This window comes from Carcharhinus amblyrhynchos, chromosome 22, assembly GCF_965287045.1.
Source record: "Carcharhinus amblyrhynchos chromosome 22, sCarAmb.v2.hapA, whole genome shotgun sequence".
Lineage (NCBI taxonomy): Eukaryota > Metazoa > Chordata > Chondrichthyes > Carcharhiniformes > Carcharhinidae > Carcharhinus > Carcharhinus amblyrhynchos.
In genome coordinates, this window is record NC_137345.1 from 15,930,709 (window position 1) to 15,950,114 (window position 19,406).

A 19,406-nucleotide genomic window follows, 5' to 3' on the forward strand; every position below is an offset into this window, starting at 1 on the left:
AATGTTTCTGAAGCTGCACCTCACAATATATTCCAAATGACAACTCACGGTACACAGCAATGTTTGTATATTTAAGTTTCCTCATGATAAGTGATCACCTTAAATTGTCACCTTCCAGTTACTGACCTTGTGACTTTTAGTTGTTTCACAACCCCTCTTTCTTTCAATTATCTGCCCGTCTAAAGTAAGGAATTAACATGTATCTTGTACATTTTCCATTGGCTGGAAGCCATCTGCAGTTCACTTGCCTAGAATAGAAGTTGGGTGCCTCACTTGTATAAATCAGGGTCTCAGCACTGGCTGTAGGGTCCCAATCAGAATGGATCTGTACCTATGTGGTATTTGATCCTCCCAGTTATTAAATTTAAAGTTTATTTATTAGTCACAAGTAAGTCTTACGTTGAATCTGCAGTGAAGTTACTGTAAAATTCCCCTACTTGCCACAATCCAGCACCTGTTCAGGCCAAAGCACCTAACCAGCACAACTTTAAGAACGTGGGAGGAAACAAAAGCACCCAGCAGAAACCCACACAGACACAGGGAGAACATGCAAACGACATACAGACGGTCACCCAAGCAAGGAATCAAACCCAGATCCCTGGTGCTGTGAAGCAGCAATGCTAATCACTGTGCTACTGTGCCATGGAGCCCACAGAAAGCAATGTTGCCCCTCGTGCCAGGGAAACATTCTTGTTCCAGCCCTGAACCTGTGCATTTTACTCATCGGCCATCCGTAGACAGGCATGGCATTGGAGTCACCCATGTGTTGGTTAGGGTGACATTGAAATTCCTGATGGGTGTGAGTAGCACCACCATTCAATGCAAATGAGGCTGACATCCCCATTTCAATGGAACACAATATCTATCAGTGTTTATTCCATTGCTTTCCTTTTATCAAAAGCCTGAAGGATATTTTAGGGGTTTGTGGTTCAGAAATGAAAATAATTTCTCAAATTTATGAGGTAATCAAATAAGCCTGATTTTGGATGTTGCATTTTTCATTGTTTCATCTCATAATTTTAGATTGGCAATTATATCAACAGCATTTATGCCCCTATTACAATCATACTTACAAATTGTTGCAGAAACACATATACTGGACTGTAACTATAGTATCCGGGTGGCATGAAGCCATTTTTCCACTCAGAGTCATTCATCATATCACAGCTCAACTCTCCCATTTATCAATTTCAATTAGTAAACAAAATCATTTTGAAATGAAAGGTTTCTTAGAGGAACATAGCTGCCAAGCAAATTAAATATTGTCCACGTGATGATCTTTGGAGCAAACACTATTTTCTTTGATTATTTCCTGTTCAAATCTCTGCATGGCATGTGAGAAAAATGCTGGGAATAAAGTGATGTGTCATCCTTTATGGAAATAATAATTTGTTTACTGAAAGTTTCTATAAACCAATCAGAAAATAATTATTATTATTTGTGTTAAATGGTGCTCAAATCATATTCTTGGACAAAGAACAGAAGCATAGCATTTGAATTACCAATTCTAATTTCGGCCCCAATCCATATTTGGGTCTCAACATTCAACTATTCTGCACATAATTGCTTAGTTTCATGCATTCTTGAGAAACCAAATGTCTACAGAATACTGGATACCAAAACTCTGCTGGTTTCATTTTCCTTCCTGCGTTGAACCCAAAAATGCTTTCACTGTGTGCCACAATGATTGTAGATATTGGAGTACCATACTTATGTTAACAGTTCTGCTATCTTTACCTATGCCCTCAAACATTTTGTTAGCCTAAGATCTCAACTGAAAGAAATATCAAATCATTAAATAAACTTTGTTCGATTGAACAGCTACAGACTAGGTCCTGAAGAAAATATATCATGCCTCCCAACTTAGCAAAGTTATCTTAGGATGGACTATACATAGGGGTATATTATGCAGAATGAACTATTGTTAAGCTTCCCAATATCAGCTCTTAGAATTCAAATTTAGAATCCCAGAATAAGGTGACACAGTGGTTAGCACCGCTGCCTCTTAGCATTCAGGGACCCAGGTTCAATTCTGGGCTTGAGTCACTGTGCGGACTCTGCACGTTCTCCCGGTGTCTGCGTGAATTTCCTCCGGGTATTCCGGTTTCCTCTCACAGTCTGAAAGATGTGTTGGTTAGGCGCATTGGCCATGCTAAATTTTCCCCTGTGGATGCGAACAGGTGCTGGAGTGTAGCGACTAGGGGATTTTCACAGTAACTTCATTGCTGTGTTAATGTAAGCTTACTTGTGACGCTATTAATAAAAATCATTTGTATATGTGTTTTTGTGAGACATAGGTGTGAGATTACAACCTTTATATACAAATTGAATAAATGTTTATTGTTAGAATCAATGATAGATTACAGTTTATAAATTGAGTTACATAATATAGACAGTGAATCCTGTTCAAGATAACATATATAATTTAAATCCACCATGATAAATAGATCTGGACATACAAACAAATTTGGATAAAAGATAATTATATTTATAATCCAGTATAATTTCTTAAGGTTTTGGAGTGTCTTTGCCACAAAAAATAGGGAATTCTGGGAAAGGCCAGAACCAAAGATGGCTGAACTCACTGCCACCTCATCATGGCATGTATTTTAAAATAAACTGGAATTGAAGTTACACAAACTCTATTGTCTTTGTGTGTTGTCTCTCACAAAATCAATTTAAAAAAAGCAAGCTCTTATCAATTTAAGAACCTTGAGGACGATGTTCGGATATCTACAAAAATCCAGCTGTATGGCACGCCTCCAACAGCAAGGTAACTCAAGGACTTGTTATTTCTTGTGACTGGGCTTTTTGGTTATGATTCAAATTCTGAAGTGATACTTTCAATCCTTTATGTTGAGCAGTACTAAGTTATTGTTTGCCTATTAATTCTAATTATGTCTGAAGTTTCCTATTAAATGTACCAATTCTGTAACACTTTGAGTTTGTGTCAAAGTCTCAAATTTTCAAACAAAGTTTCCATTTTTTCCAATGGAGTAACAAGCATAAAGGTCTTAATCAAGAGCAATGTCATGGCAGAAGACCTCAGACCCATGAAGTGCTCCTCCTGCACAATGTGGGAGATGGGGGATGCTTCCAGTAATTACCATTTGCGCAGAAGATGTGTCCAAATGCAGCTTCTAGCTAATTGTATTTCAAGGTTGGTACTGCGGGTGGACTCATTGTAGGGTATCCACACTGCTGAACAAGTCATGAGTAGCATGTTTAGTGAGATGGTCACACCCCAGGTGAGGACTGAAAATACAGAAAGGGAATGGATAACTGTCAGAAACATTAAAATATTCAGGAGGGTAATGCAGGAGTTGCCTGTGGTCATCCCGCTCTTGGATAGATACTGTGGAGGAGGATGGCATCTCAGGGAAAAACAGCAGCAGCCAAGTTCATAGGCAAAATTGGTAGCTCCAATATCCAATATCTTATTGTCTTCAGATATGAAAGAGTGGGAGATAGAAAGGAGGCGGAATAGTACTAATGGTTAAATAATCAATTCCAATTATGAGAAGGGATAACATACTAAATGGGTCAACAAACAAGACTTTATGGGTTGAGTTTAGAAACAAAAAAGGGTCAGTCACACTACTGGGCGTACACTACAAAGGGTGGAGCAGCAGCAGCACTGTGAGTACAAACCTAACTTACCTCAGGGATCCACGACCTAGCCTCCAGGGAGCAGGTCCAGAGCAGAAGAGCAGCAGAGGCAGCACTGTGAGTGTAAATCTAACTTACCTCAGAGATCTGTGGCCTAGTCTCCAAGGAGCAGGCCCAGAACAGAGCAGCAGCAGCAGCACCGGAAGTATAAATCTAACTTCCGGCAAAAAAACCTGAAAGGTGATGTCACAGGAAAGGTTATTACATTCACATTGCAATGAATTTCCTGTGAAAATCCCCTAGTCGCCACACTCCGGCACCTGTTCGGATACACTGAGGGAGAATTTAGCATGACCGATCCACCTAACCTGCAGATGCACAAAGTATTTTACACAGAGGGTGGTGGGTGCCTGGAACACACTGCCTGGAGAGGCAGAGGAAGCAGATATGATAATAACTTTAAAGGGCATCTTGACAAATACGTGACTCGGATGGGAATAGAGGGATATGGTCCCCGGAAGGGTAGAGGGTTTAATTTAGTCGGGCAGCATTGCCAGTACAGACTTAGAGGGCCAAATGGCCTGTTCCCATGCTGTAATTTTCTTTGTTATTTATTCTTTAACCTGATTGGCTGGCAGGAAATCTGCGCTAAATTTGAAAAAAAACACTGCAAAACGAAAAAAGAAACTAATTTAATTAATTAATTAAGTAGAGATAGCTGGGCAGGTGATGTACTGGAGTTGTATGATGTGGGAGCTGGCAGATGCCATTGCAAACTGTAGTGACCACATCTGCAGCAAATGTTGATTGCTCCAAGAACTGCAGCTCAGAATTGATGAGCTGGCATCCAAGCTTCAGATGCTGTGGCACATCCGGGAGGGCAAGAGTTACCTGGATACTTTGTTTCAGCAAGCGATCACACCTAGTAGATTAGGTACTTCTAATTCGGTCAGTGGTCAGGGACAGCAGAGTGTGACTCCAAGTGAGGCAGGTAGGGTGATCCTGAATTCAGGAATGGAGGAGCCTCAGCTCTTGACCTTGTCCGACAGGTATGAGATACTTGCACCCTGCGTGAATGACAAAAAGGGCTGTAGGGAGAATGAGCTAGCCAACCACTGCACCATTCGTACAGAAGGCCATTCAAGAGGGGGGAACAAAAAGACAAGTGGTAGTTGTAGGGGGTTCTATTATTAGAGAGATTGGTAGCATCCTTTGTAAGCCAGATTGTGAGTCCTGCATGGTATGTTGCCTGCCTGGTGCCAGGGTAAGGGACATATCTGACTGGCTTGAAAGGGTATTGAGGGGGAGGAGGGAAATACAATTGTTGTGGTCCGCATTAGAACAAGCAGCATAGGCAAGACTAGGAAAGAAGACCTGTTCGGAGAATTTCAAACACTAGAAACTAAATTAAAGAACAGGTCTTCAAAGGATATAATCTTTAGATTACTACCTGAACCACATGCAAATTGGCATTGGGTTGAGGAACTTAGAGAAGTTAAGATGTGGCTAAAGGAATGGTGCAGGAAAGAGAGATTCCATTTCATGGCGCATTGGTATCAGTATTGGAACAGGAGGGATCTGTACCATTGGGACAGTCTTTACCTGAACCGATCTGGGACCAGTGTTCTAGCGAAAAGGATAAATAAGGTGGTCACAAGGACATTAAACTATCAAGGTGGGGGAAAGGGAAGAATAAAACTACGGGAAATGTAACGATTAATGGAAAGCAAAGCAGCAGGTTAGCATGTGGGGAGAAGTTTTCAACTACTTCAAAAATCAGGACAAATGTTAAAAGGAAGGAGACTCAGAAGATGTTATTAATGGAAGTGTTAAGATTCAAAAAGAAGGTACAAAAATCAGCGTAAGGGTGCTTTATCTGACTGCTCGTAGCATTTGAAACAAGATAAATGTGTTGACAGCACAAATCACCACGAATGAATATAACTTGGTGGCCATTACAAAAACATTGCAGGATGGTCATGACTGGAAGTTGAATATCCAGGAGTATCAAAGTGTTTGGAAGGACAGTCAGGAAGGTAAGGGAGGTGATGGAGCTCTGATTTTTAAGGATGACATCAGGGCAGTAGTGAGAGGTGATATAGATTCTATGGAAAAAATGGTTGAATCCATTTGGGTGGAAATTAGAAGTAGTAAGGAGAAAAAGTCACTGATGTGTGTAATCTGTAGGCCATCAAATAATAACATCATGGTAAGATGAGAAATAAACAAAGAAATAACTGAAGCATGTAAAAATGGTGCAGCAATTATCATGGGAGATTTTGATCTGCGTGTCAATCAGTTAAACCAGGTCAGTAATAACAGCCTTAAGGAACAGTTCATAAAATGTATTTGTGACTGTTTCCTTGAACAGCATGTAATGGAACCTAGATCTGGTCCTGTATAAAGAGACAGGAACAATTAATGATCTTACAGTTATGGATCCTCTTGGAAGAAGTAATCACAGTATGTTTAAATTTAAAATACAGATGAAGCACAAAAAGTAAAATCAAATACCAGCGTCTTGCGCTTGAAGGAAGGAGACTACAATGGGTTGAGGGAGAAATTGGCTAAGGCAGGCTGGGAGCAAAAACTTTATAGTGGGGCAATTGAGGAACAGTGGAGGACTTTCAAAGCGATTTTTCAGTGTTCAGCAAAACTATATATCAGTGATAAGGAAGAACGGTAGAAAAAAAGATAATCAGCCACCCTCAATCAAATACTGCCTTGATATCATCCTACTCTTCACTTTTGCTCTTTTGCCTACGTTTGGACCAAGGGTGCAACGTAGTTACGAACTGACTGTCCCTGTCGCTACCCATACTGGGCATCTGTCACCATGCTATTGCTCAGTGAGAGTTGCTTGATTCCATTCTCAGTGATTCCTCCAATCATTTGCTGATGACCAAAAGTAGTAAGGGATTAAGACCTCAAGACCTCATGCTTTATATTTTTATAATATAAATATCTTTACATGGATAAAACTATGCATGTATGTTATCCCAGAACTTCAGAAGCCACTTTGCAGTTTCATAAATCTCATACCTAATGGTGCATTAAGGCAAACTTTCACCTTTTTCCATAGCTAGTAATTCCCAGAACAGGTCACTAGTCACTACTGAGATGACACGGTGGCACAGTGGTTAGCACTGCTGCCTCACAGCATCAGGGACCCAGGTTCCTGGCTTGTTTCACTCTCTGTGCAGAGTCTCCCCGTATCTGCATGGGTTTCCTCCGGGTTCTCCGGTTTCCTCCCACAGTCCAAAAAATGTGCTGGTCAGGTGCATTGGCCATGCTAAATTCTGCCTTAGTGTACCCGACAGGTGACTCGGGGATTTTCACAGTAACTTCATGCAGTATTAATGTAAGGCTAATTGTGAAACTAATAAATGAACTTTAAAATTTTAATCTGTCACCAGATTAAAACTGTAAATAAATCTATAACTTTAGGGGCTGTACTCCTCAACAAGTGTAGTTGAGCAGGAGCCTTCGCTGCTCTTCCCACCAGCCACTGACACATTGGTCCGATTTGCAGGTTGACGCTTTCAATCTCTCTGAGCATGTTATGAATGCACCTTCCTTGGCCATCAAGTCCTGAGGCAACTCAAACCTGGTGCTTCTGACTCAGGGGCATAGATACAACTCATTGCACCACAAGACCTCCATATCCTGTTGGCAGGAGGAGACGGATTGGGCAGGAAATGGCCAAGTTGGATTTGTCCTGTCTTTTGTAGAACAAATTGCCTTGGCATTTTTACACATGTTGTCAGAACCCCAGAACTTTTTCAGCATCACTTCACTCATAAAAAAAGACAAGTAAATGGTTTTCTTTATGAATCAATGATTTTATTTTGCTGTTTTAAACTTCAGTTTGCATCTTCAGTTGAGACAAAGTAGATGTGGTACATCAATGGACTTCATCCACAAAGTAGCGTCTCTTCAGTATTTAAACTGAAGACCAGTTGCAGCTTCACTGGTGCCCAACAAAGACTGATGGCGGGCTGGAAAAATAAAGAGTATTTTAATGTTCTGTTCTTCAACAATAATGTTTCAATATCATATTAGCAGCATTCAAAACTTGATATGTTGGGTCCAATTTTTGATTATATTTATTTTCTTCTTTCCTTACCATTTCTTTTCTCCATGGAGAAGAGTAGTTGGGGAGAGTCAATAATCAGCCAGGTTACCGGGCCAGGCTGAAACCATGATCAGGTCGGGGATGGGGCTTGTCCATTGCACTTGGAGTGTTCTGATGCCCGCAATCATGGTTTGCCTAAGCTAATGTAGAGTAAAGGATCAGGGTGGCCAATGAGATAAAATGTGGGCTTCACCTGATGCAATTTTTCAAAATCTTTTGGCTAATATGAAAATGTTAGATCAAGTGTGGGACGGGGTGCAATGTCTTGTTTTGTTAGCTTGGATTTGGTTTGTCCCTCATTTAGTGACCATGATTGGATGGAATTTGAATTGGATTTTTTGATTAGAAATTATGTACCAAAAGGCACCAAAAGAAAAAAACACATTTTAATAGAACAGAGCTAACCAAGACCACATGGAAAGACTTCCCCAATTCCATAACTTGGGGTATATTTTCCAATCCTGCCCATAGTGGGAATCATAAATGACCGGTACTAGGCCCTGTGACCTTGGGACTGGAAGATCCCACATCTGGAACACATGAGTAAAAAGAGCTTGCGCTCAAATAAAGCCCTGTAGTAACCATCTTGTGTGAAAATGTCATTGTAGATGGCTGTGGTGCTCAAGCATTACCATAAAGCAGAGGGTCAAGATAACAGCTAATCAAAGTTAGTTAAGGTGAACAACAGAAAATGCTCATGGCCAGTGACATCCACATGCCATGAACAAGACCAGTCATTCATTTCTACCCACCAAAACTCAGAAAGTGAACCTATATTCATTTGACATGCACATTGTCAGGATTTGTTGGAATTGTACACCCAGTCAACTGTGTTTTATTAAATTTTACCCATCAATCTTGTACTTCCAATTAACTCCTTTATGACTTCAACTGAAGGCCACACTGGCATTTTACACCACCTCAACATTATTGTTTTCCACAGAATGCCTACTTTGAATTGTTCTTTAGGTTCTGAGCAAGCTTACCTTCTGCTTTCTCATTATGCCCAGTTGCAGCATTTGCAGGAGCTGTCATAGACCAATCCAGAAGCACAACTCTCCTGGTAGGTCCTTCCACTGACACATTTATAAAACTTGTTCTTGTCTTTGGGATCAGCATAGGTACCATTGGCTTTGCCGGCGCAGAACCCACTTCCGCCACTGCTGCCGCCACCACCTCCACCACTAGGGGCACGAGTAGGAGGAACAGCTGGTGCCAATGTTGTTTTAGACGGAGAACAAGCTAAAACAAAATAAAATTCACAAATTCAAACAAAGATAAACACTACAAAGTCAAGGGCTGTTCAAGGGCTGTTGGCTGCATTGAAAACCTTCAGATAGAACATAGGTCATCACAGTAACAGGAACAAACTACTTGGAAATTCAGGAGCCTTGGAGGAAATTTTACGACACAGTCAATTATATCTGGAGTCTATCTTTGGAAATCCAAATTTTGAAGTGTAATTTAATTATCCTTTTACTTTAAGTCAAGTTACACAAAATGAGTGGAAGATGTTATTGAGCTCCCTCCAATAAAAATAATTGATAAATCTGTATTACAATATTTTGTGACTTTAGATGACACAATATCACAGAGCATATCACTAATTTAATTGTCCATGTATGCAGGACGCAACAAGAAGTACAGATTCATGACTTTACTTTGGAATATATATACATGTTTCAGTATTGTAACGTAGAACTCATTCTAATTCAGTTTTATTCTCAAAAACGTTTAGCAATATTCCTGTAGTCAGATTTTTGTGACTCTACCAGTTTTGAAGTTTATTTATTAGTGTCACAAGTAAGCATACATAAGCTCTGTAATAAAGTTACTGTGAATCATAGAATCCCTACAGTACAGAAGGAGACGATTCAGTCCATTGGGGTTCTACCAACCACAATCCCACCCAGACCCTATTTCCATAACCCCACACATTTACCCAAATTCCCCTCACACCAGGATCAATTTAGCATGGCCAATCAGCCTAACCTACACATCTTTGAACTGTGTAATGAAACTAGAGCACCTGGAGGAAATCCACGCACAGAAGGGGAGAAAGTGCAAACTCCATGCAGACAGTGAGTCAAGGCCTCAATTGAACCTGGATCCCACTAACCACTGTGCCACTATGCTACTCTAACATGAAAATCCCCGAGGTGTTACACTCCACTCCTGTTTGGGAGAATTTAGTATGACCAATGCACCTAACCAGCACACCTTTCAGATTGTGGTAGGAAACTGGAGTGCCCAGAGGAAACCCATGCACATAAAGGGAGAACATGCAAACTCTACACAGACAGAGACCCAAACTGGGAATGGAACCCGGGAAATTGGAACACATTAAGGTACTCCAAACAATTGCTGAGTTGGTCCGTGCTGATTTTGAAGTAGCAACAAGTAATAAGATCCAAGTATGAAGACTCCTGATATATACCTGATGAAATTCCAAGCCCAGAGCGCAGAGTGTTAATGAGGGGGTATGGTCCTTGGCCACAGAAAGCACCAGAGAAATCATCCAGAGCAAGATCCCACACCATTGCTCCTCCAAAGTTGTACTTTATCAGCCATGCAACCTGGAATACATTGTTCACAAATTAATTTCATAAATCCTTGTTGCAAGCAATTTTTTCCCCAAATATAATTTGAGATTTACAAGGCACCACAGCTGAATACAAAATGAGTCTTCTAAAACTCTGGAAATGTCCAAAAATCCTCTGAATATATCTTCACAAAAATTGTTTCAGTTGACGTTTGTAATGGACCAAGAGACATGGAAATATTTACTGTAATAAGTTTAAGATGATCAGCCAATTATCATTGCTATTACTGTATTAGCATCTCTGAAGTGAGTCATTTTACCAAATGGTTCCATCAGTGACTGTAACTTAGCTACAAGGAGATGAGTTGAGAGATATAAGAGCTTCTTCTACCCCCATATAGCCTCACTGCAGGATCCCACCAAGGTGTCCTCCCTCTGTATTGCTGTGACATTCTTCCTAATCAGTAAAGCAACATCCCTACATCTTTTGTCACCCTCTCTATCTTGTCTGAAGCATCTAAATCTTGGAATGCTAAGCTGCCAGCCCAGCCTTCTTTCATCCAAGTGTCATTAACTGCCACAACATCATATAGTGATCCAAGTTTTAAGTTTATCCGCCTTACCTGTCACACTAGTTGCATTAAAACAAACACACCTCAGATCATCTGTCCTGTCCTGTTTTGTTCTCCATATGTTTTATTACTCTTAGCATTACTGGACCCATTGACTGAGTTCTCCATAGACTCTGTACACTGTACTTTGGTCCTTTTTGATTTTTGTCTTTGGCTTCACTGACTTACACTTTTTTCCTTGCTGCCTTTTGATTTTGACCTCGCTTTACTTCCCTCTCAAATTCTGCATTGGTTCCTAGCCCCTGCCACATTAGTCTAAACCTGCCCCAACAGCTCTGGCAAACATTCCCTCAAGGGCATTGGTTCCAGTCCTGCCCAGATATAAATAATCTGATTTGTACTGGTCCCACCTACACCAGAACCAGTTTCAATGTCCCACGAATCTGAATCCCTCCCTCTTGCACCATCCCTTCGGCTACGTATTCATCTTAGCCATCCTGACACTCCTACTCTGATGAGCATGTTGGATTACTCCCTTTGAGGTCCTACTTTTTAGTTCAACTCTAAACTCTCTAAATTCAGCTTTATAGAGCTCATTCTGTTTTTCACCTCTATCACTGATATTTTGCCCATTTTAAATTAAAAGCCACTCAATATCTAACTCAGAAGACATGAATTAACTCTTTTTGTGTCATTGTTTCATTGAAAGTTTTGTGTGTAATCATTAGCAGGAATAAATGAGTCATCTCACTGGAGGTCTTGTGTTATGATTTTTCCTTGGTCTCATCACCTAAGTTGAGGCTCAGGATACAAGATCAATGCTTGGGACTTTCTTTTACACAAGTTATGCTCCAGCCATCTTATGTGTAATGGTGTAATGTCCCAGTCATTCAACTGATCAATAATGTGATTCTAATGCTTATAGTTGCAGATTCAAACATATATTGCATCAAAGCAACAGATAAAAAAGTACATCAGATTCTCAAAATACCTTATCTTGAAAGCTCTTCACGTTGTCATATCCAATCCATTCCGTTCCCGTGTAAGCGTATGGCACCATCTGTGGAGCATTCCATTCAACAGTGGCACTCTTGATCAATGTGCAGATCTGTGAGAAGAATGAGACATTCTAAATGTCAGAGATCACAGATAAGCAATGGTTTGCAACATTCTCAATATACATTGACAAGCTTTCCCACATCACTTTTCTTTACTGGTTCAATTCAACATCATTTTCTCTCAAATCCAATCCTCAAATTGGAGGTACTGTTCCTTTTTTTAAAAAAAATAAAAACCAAATGCTGAACAATATTATTTTTCATTAATACAAAATGATTCCTCACACCACATGCTCTCAACATGAGGCACTATGGGAACCAAAGAAGCATTTGGGTTTTACTCATTTAAGAGGAGAGGTGGGGTTCTTTACCCTCCATCAGTTGGTAAGTAGTGCAAAAGGTTGGGACATAAACTGCAAAGGATTGAAATAATCTTTGCACAAAAAACCCTGGAAATTGCTGTTGGGAAGGAGGTTGAGGTTGTAAAAGATTATATCCTCTATTTTACCTCCTTGTGCATTTTCCAAGAAAGACAACAATTACCAGACTAAGACAATTAGGCACCTTCCGATGACAGTAGGTGTGACATTATCTGCTGATTAGTGTATGATGAAGCTCATCTCAGATCCCCATTCCTTTGGTACCTAAGCTGAGCGATGCCACATGTTGTGATACAGGCAGAAGTAGCAGTATGTATCAAATGTTACCACGGTAAAATCTGACTGTTTTTGGAGGGTAAAATTCGCTACTTGGTTAATTATTATTTTTAAACATAAGATCTTATGGAATGAAGAAGGTCCATTGTTATCAATACCTCATAATAGGCCAAGAAGCCAGCCTGTCTGGTGAACCGTCCAGCTGGTCCAGCACCTGATGCTGGGGCCCCAACACCATGGGCAGATGATGTCAGTCTGAAGGTGTGGCCATATGTGGGGAATCCAACGTTCAGTTTCTCTGCAGGAGCTCCCTTCTTTAACCAGTATTTCATTGCAAAGTCCTACAGGAAAAAAATATATGAAAGAATCTGCTTGGTTGGAGGTATTGGAAATATTAAAAGTAACTGGATTCTATTTTCATCAACACTTACCACATTAAACTCAAGATTGAGAGTGCTCCTGGAATTTGGGAGAGCATAAAGTGGGCTGTTTTCTCCAGTGGTGTGACTCCAGGGTCCAAAGAAATCATAAGTCATCACATTGAAAAAGTCCACAGTTCTGTGTGAGGAGAGATCTGAGTTACACTGACATCCAGAAGTCTTAGCTCACAATGTGTCACCAAGTCCCCAAGTGGCGGTTGAACCCACAATCATCCGATTTAGAACCAAGTGCTACCACTGAGCAGCTGCTCAAACCATTGCATGTTTCTACAGTGTACTAAAATATTTAAGACCTTTTTGATTTCAACCTACAACTTTGCTCATGCTGTAAAATGGAGTGGTGATCTAGTTGAAATGTCTTGGGCACAAGTCTATCTACTCGATTTTCAAGAATGCGGCCAGCGCTTATCTGATACAAACAAGAGCTTTTTTGACTTTTTGACTTCTACACTCATTATCATACCTTAATAGGATCATTTCAAATCAATAGGTGGAATTATTGTCCCACAGGTTCAATCACATGACTTCATATTATAATATCCACAGTCCTTGAATTTTCCACAGTGGTCATCAATTCTATCCTCACCAGATGATCAGATACATACACTGTAAGCCGGGGGGTTGCAGGACAGCAAACAGGAATGAGAACAACATTGCCAAATTACCTTAATACCTCTAACATTGCCTTAGCTAGTTTCAGCCAACTCAACACCAACTGGCGATTGAACCGAGGACTGTCCAGATCTCTACGACTCAGCTGCTAACTGATGAAACTTGCTAAACCTGTGGGACTAACAAGGATACTCACTGTCCAAGCTCAGGAACCTCATAGCCAGTATCAATGTTATTCTTCCCACCAGCAACTGCAAGTGACAGCAGCAGTCTTGGTTTTCCAGATGTTTTTGCCTCAGCTTCAAAGGCTGCCATCAGTTCCTGAAAATTGAAAATGAATCAAGTTTGATTTAGTACAAATAGTAAAGAGTTTCAGATGCACAGCAAAGCATTTTCTGGCTTCATAAATTGTATGCGTGACCAAGTATCAGACAATCGTCTGTCCATCCAAGGGTAGTCAGAGGGAGGACCAGGTTCAAGAGGAGCTCTGAAGAGTCATGTGGAATCAAAACATTAGCTCTCTGTGTCTTTCTCCACAGGCACTGCCAAGGCCACTGAGATTTTCCAGCATTTTTTAGTATTTTTGTTAAATGGATCACTGTTATTGCACAATAGTTGCAATGGCCATCTTTTATCACCGTGATTAATGAGGTTGCTATCAGACTATTTTACTCTGCAAATTCATAAGTTTCATGTTTGAAAATTCCACTTCTATATTTCACAAATTGTGCAAATCTGTTTCTATAATAATTGGTTAGTTTGCATATCAGCACTGATCCCTTTGGATGACCAAATAGCCTGTAACAGCTCAATGGCCCATGCCTGTCCCTTTGTTCCTTGACCTTGATGACAACCTTAAAAGGGAATTTAAATTTACAAACAGCATTAAAAGGTGCTTTATTTTAGCAAGTTGACTAAGCATCCTGTTAAATACATTTGCACCTACCTGTGCCAGCACGGTGTAGAGATGTTTGTCTTGTGGGGGACTTCCTCTTGAGCCAGGATATTCCCAGTCAACATCCAAACCATCAAACTCATAACCACGCAGGAAGCTAATCACAGACTTAATGAAAACCTGGCGGGTTCCTGCTGAGGAAACCATGGCGCTGAATCTAGAGGAGAGTAGAATGTTAAACAGGTCAGAAGTGATGTAGTTAGCTCTCAGTGATTGCCAACTGAACCTTTCAGGGATCCATACCTTTAACAATTTCAAAATATGGCAGCAAACTAATTATAATTTTAAAAATATAGTTGTGAAATGTTGCATTTTTGCTGCTCTCAATAATCATTTCAATCAATATTTTTGAAAATGGTGCAGCCTTTTTCTCAAACAGTGAATATCTTGCTTAGATTGTATTTACAGGGAGTTCAGCATAGCCATATTACACTCATTGTCTGATAATCTATATATTTACCCAAAACTACATGGCTATCATTTCCAAAATGATCTCTTTGACCCCACACATCTTATGAACAATAGGAACAGAAGCTCTTTTCACCCAATACTTACTTCTGAGTTCCAAAGTTCCAGCCTCCGACAGACAGGAGAGTCTTAAGGTCTTTATTTCTGTTGAAAAAAATGAACAAATTGTTCTTTCAGAATAAGGAACATAAGCCACTGAATTTAGTAACACAACAACACCACTGAAAGTCATCATTGCCCTACTCTTCTTACTGCTTTCATCTCTCTGTTACGAGGGATGCAGTGTATCAACAAAATGTCCATCAAGACGTTGATGCGACATGGGGGTTGGTGGGGGGAACAGGGGGCAGTTGGTGTGGGGGTGGGGGTACATTTGGCATTGGGTTAAGCTGCCAAAGCGACACAAATCAATGTAACCTAACTTCACCCATATATCAAGATTGCTCAACTATCTGACTGGGTCAGTCGTGTTATATTTACATATAAATGAGCAGAATATTTCAATATGCAGTAAAATATACTAAGGACCTCAATCTATATTTAACATTGCAGGTACGTTCTTAAGATTTATAGAATAATTATACTTGTTTTTAAGGCTGTTGAATTCGTGGTAGAGTTTCACATCATCCCATTCATAGGTCGAGATCTGGTTGCTCTTCATCCCAGCGAAAGCGTAGATCAGATGTGTGCACAAGCAGGGATCCACATTCTCTGGCATGTACTTCCCTTGTCCTGGTCTGTACTGAGCCCAGTTTGTAAAGTAACAAACCAATCTGTAGGCAGAGCCTGAGAGTGAGGAGAAAGGAAAACCAGCACTGAGCGTCTACTCATTACACATAATTCAAAATAGCTCTAAAAGCACAATGACTCACCCAGTTCCAGGCACACCAACAAGACCACCGCTGTAATAAAGAATATAGGAGATGTGTTAAAAATGTGATCAAAATATGCTGAAATTAAGTGTTCAGCACAATGCTATTATACGAGTGAATAGGAACCATTAAGAATCAATCCTTGGTCAAACTCCTTTCCTCATCTATTTGCTGCCTTGTGGTGAGATCATCGACAGACATGGGGTCAGAATCTACACAGATAACACCTGGTTCTACCACATTCCCCTCCTCTGCTGCTGTGCTGTCGGATTATTTGCCCAACAATCAGTCTGGGATGAACAATAGTATTCCAGCTAATTAGTGTAAAACTGAATTTATCATCTACAGCCCTTATATTCAACTTTACCACCAACTCCTTCCCATTTACTGTCTCAGACTGAATCAGATTGCTCACCAGCTCATGTCCTATTCAGTGCCCCGTTGAGATTCGAAACCCATCACAAACACAGCCTATTTTCCACCTCTGCAACATACTCCAGCTTCTCTCCTATCTTAGACCGTCTTCAAATGCTTCATCAACAGTTCTGCCATCTCGAATCTCAGTGGGGTGGGGATTAGACTGGTCCGTCCCAGAATTGGACCTTGGGTAATTTTAGGTCTTTTGGCTGAGCAGCATAACAGCAGCAGATTTCATTTACATCCTTGTCCAAATCCTCACTTTTACTGTAGGATACACATTATTTTAATTGTTCCATTTTGCTGTGGTTCCAAAGATATTGATGGTTAAATTACACAATGTGTACACTTTATTTCAGGTTATCGTGCTGTTAATTATGTTTAACTAGGCAGCTACATTAAACTCTAGAGGCAGATCAGTTTTCAATACCTTCAAAATATTCTGCTGCCATTAGACTTTTGAATGGATCTATTTGGTATTAAGTTGATCTTTCTTTCCACCCCAGCTATTGCGGTAACACTACATTCTGCACTCTCTCCTTTACCTCTCTATTTATGGTATGCTTTGTCCGAATACATACTTTGTCTGAAACAATACTTTTCCCTGTATACTAATACATGTGACAATAATAAATCAAATCAAAATCATTTCCATAAACTTGAAATGTTGACGTGAATATTAACACCCCAAACTGGAATAAGCAGACTGGCTGGGAACAAAAGAATAACTCATAACACCATTATCCATGAATAAGTTCTTGATGCTATTTTGTTACTGATGGAAACATTTCAGTTAATTGAAATCTCCTGATCGCACCCTTGCGAAGGAGTTCTTCTGGGGCAAATCATATTGCAGTTTCCAATATGGTTGTGTGGCATTCCATTGCCAATCCTAAACAGGTTAATGCTATTGCTAAAAGTGCCAGGCCAAATAATTTGTTGCTCTCACACAATATTATCTGTCTCTATATATCTTCATCACCTTCATAATTAGTTAAAAATGGAAATGGGCAAACGTGGAACTAAGTCTATTCACCATCACACTTGTACTTTAATGTTTGCATTACAGCACAGGCATTCAGATGCATGTTACTGTCAAAGGGCATTTAATGGAGGAACAGCAGCTGGATAATCCATTAGGTCATTTGCAATGCTGTTGAGTTTGATTAACACAGTAAAAAGTCTGACAACACCAGGTTTTAGTCCAACCAATTTATTTGATAGTAAACTCACAAAACCTCACTCATTGTGCTGTCTGGAGACAATAGACTAAATAGACTAAAACCTGGTGTTGTCAGACTTTTAGACTAATAGACTAAAACCTGGTGTTGTCAGACTGTTTACTGTGTTTACCCCAGTCCAACGCCAGCACATCCACATCGAGTTTGATTAACACAGTAAGAAGTCTCATAACTCCATGTTAAAGTCCAACAGGTTTATTTGGTAGCACAAGCCACTAGCTTTCAGAGTGCTGCCCCTTTGTCAGGTAAGTGGGAGTTCTGTTCATAAACAGGGCATATAAAGACACAAACTCAATTTACAAAATAATGGTTGGAATGCGAGTCTTTACAGATAATCAAGTTTTAAAGGCACAGACGATGTGAGTGGAGAGAGCGTTAAGCACAGGTTAAAGAGATATGTATTATTTCCAGACAGGACAGTTAGTGAGATTTTGGAAGCCCAGGCAATTCATAGCAAGTCACTAGTTTCATTAAAAAAGGGAGCAGCTTGCAATTTGAAGGATACAATTCTGTGAATGTTCAAACATCTTCTGAGCTGCTGTTTAAGTCACTTAGAGTAGTGCTGTATTTTAACCTTACCAAATAGCTTCAATCCACCCAATTAAAGTTTTATAACAATATCAGAGGTAATGAAATGGTAAAACAGACTTACCTGTTCCGAATAGAAGCTTTGCCATCTTGGAGCTGGTGTGTTGTGGGCATCGACTCTCTCTTTTATACACTGAGTTTTATCTTTAATGGTAAATAATTCTGTACGTCATTAGCTTTATCCCTGGATAAGTTCAGTCATAATGGAGAAATAATCATTCTTATCTTTATAACTTTGTCTTCACCTTCTCCTGAATAATAACATATTTCATCAACAATGTTACCTGAATTGTAACGTCATTGTAATGGTTGGCATGGTGGCACAGTGGTTAGCACTGCTACCTCACAGCGCCAGGGCCCCAGGTTCAATTCCTGGCGTGGGTGACTGTCTGTGTGAAGCCTGCACATTCTCCCTGTGTCTGTGAGGTTTCCCCCAGGCGCTCCCATTTGCTCCCAAAGTCCAAAAGATGTGCTGCTTAGGTGTATTGGCCATGCTAAATTGCCTCTTAGTGTCACATAGATTAGCAGGACAAATATCTGAGGTTACGGGGATAGGGACAGGATGGGATTGTTGTTAGTGTGGGCTTGATGGGCCAAATGACTTCCTTCTGCATTGTAAGGATTCGATGATTCTAAACAGGCCAGGAAATAGGTGGAGTGGTTTGAGGGGCCCATGTTCTTTTAACATGGAATCAGTCAGAACAGAAATTCTCAATGTTTGAGGTCCAAGTAAGTATGGCTCTCCCACTGGCTGGTATGATGTCGAGCTGTGTGAGCTCAGTTCAGGGTGCGTGCGCTGCTGAGCAATTCAAAAATCAAAACCTGATCATGCAGAACTCTACAGAAGATAAATTATTTCCACTTTTCAATGTTCCTGACATGAACTTCTGACATGAGTACAAGCACTTTAACCAATATTACTTTCAACCAGAAAGCTGTAGACCGGGGAGAGACAGTGGGTTGGTAATGATGTCACTGGACCAATAATGCAGTGGCCCAATCTAGTGCTCTGGGACATGAATTCTAACCACACCACAGTCACTGCTCAAATTTAAATCTAATTAATAAATCCAGAATGTAATGAGAACTTCAGTATTTTACTTGATCTGGGTTATATTTAACTCCAGAACCATAGTGGGAGGGGTGGTGGAGGTGGGAGTCGGGTGGGGAGGTGGAATCCACAGACACAAACCCATAGTGAGTCGGGGGGGTTGGTGGCGGAACCCACAGACACAAACGCC

General features: G+C 40.3%; 1 protein-coding gene across 2 annotated transcripts; it reads right to left on the reverse strand.

Moving 5' to 3' along the window:
• Window positions 1-8,744: 8,744 nt before the first annotated feature.
• LOC145356948 (acidic mammalian chitinase-like) lies at window positions 8,745-18,254 on the reverse strand. Of its 2 annotated transcripts, none has more exons than XM_080209960.1 (11): window positions 18,230-18,254; window positions 15,920-15,949; window positions 15,632-15,833; window positions 15,135-15,191; window positions 14,571-14,736; window positions 13,821-13,945; window positions 13,004-13,130; window positions 12,731-12,913; window positions 11,850-11,966; window positions 10,182-10,320; window positions 8,745-8,986 (listed from the first exon to the last, which is right to left on the reverse strand). In XM_080209960.1, exons 1-11 carry the CDS (start codon window positions 18,252-18,254, stop codon window positions 8,745-8,747), a joined length of 1,413 nt encoding a protein of 470 aa, XP_080066086.1. The 2 variants fall into 2 exon arrangements, with proteins under 2 accessions (XP_080066086.1, XP_080066087.1); XM_080209961.1 differs by having other exon boundaries at window positions 8,745-8,964; window positions 10,178-10,320.
• Window positions 18,255-19,406: the final 1,152 nt, after the last annotated feature.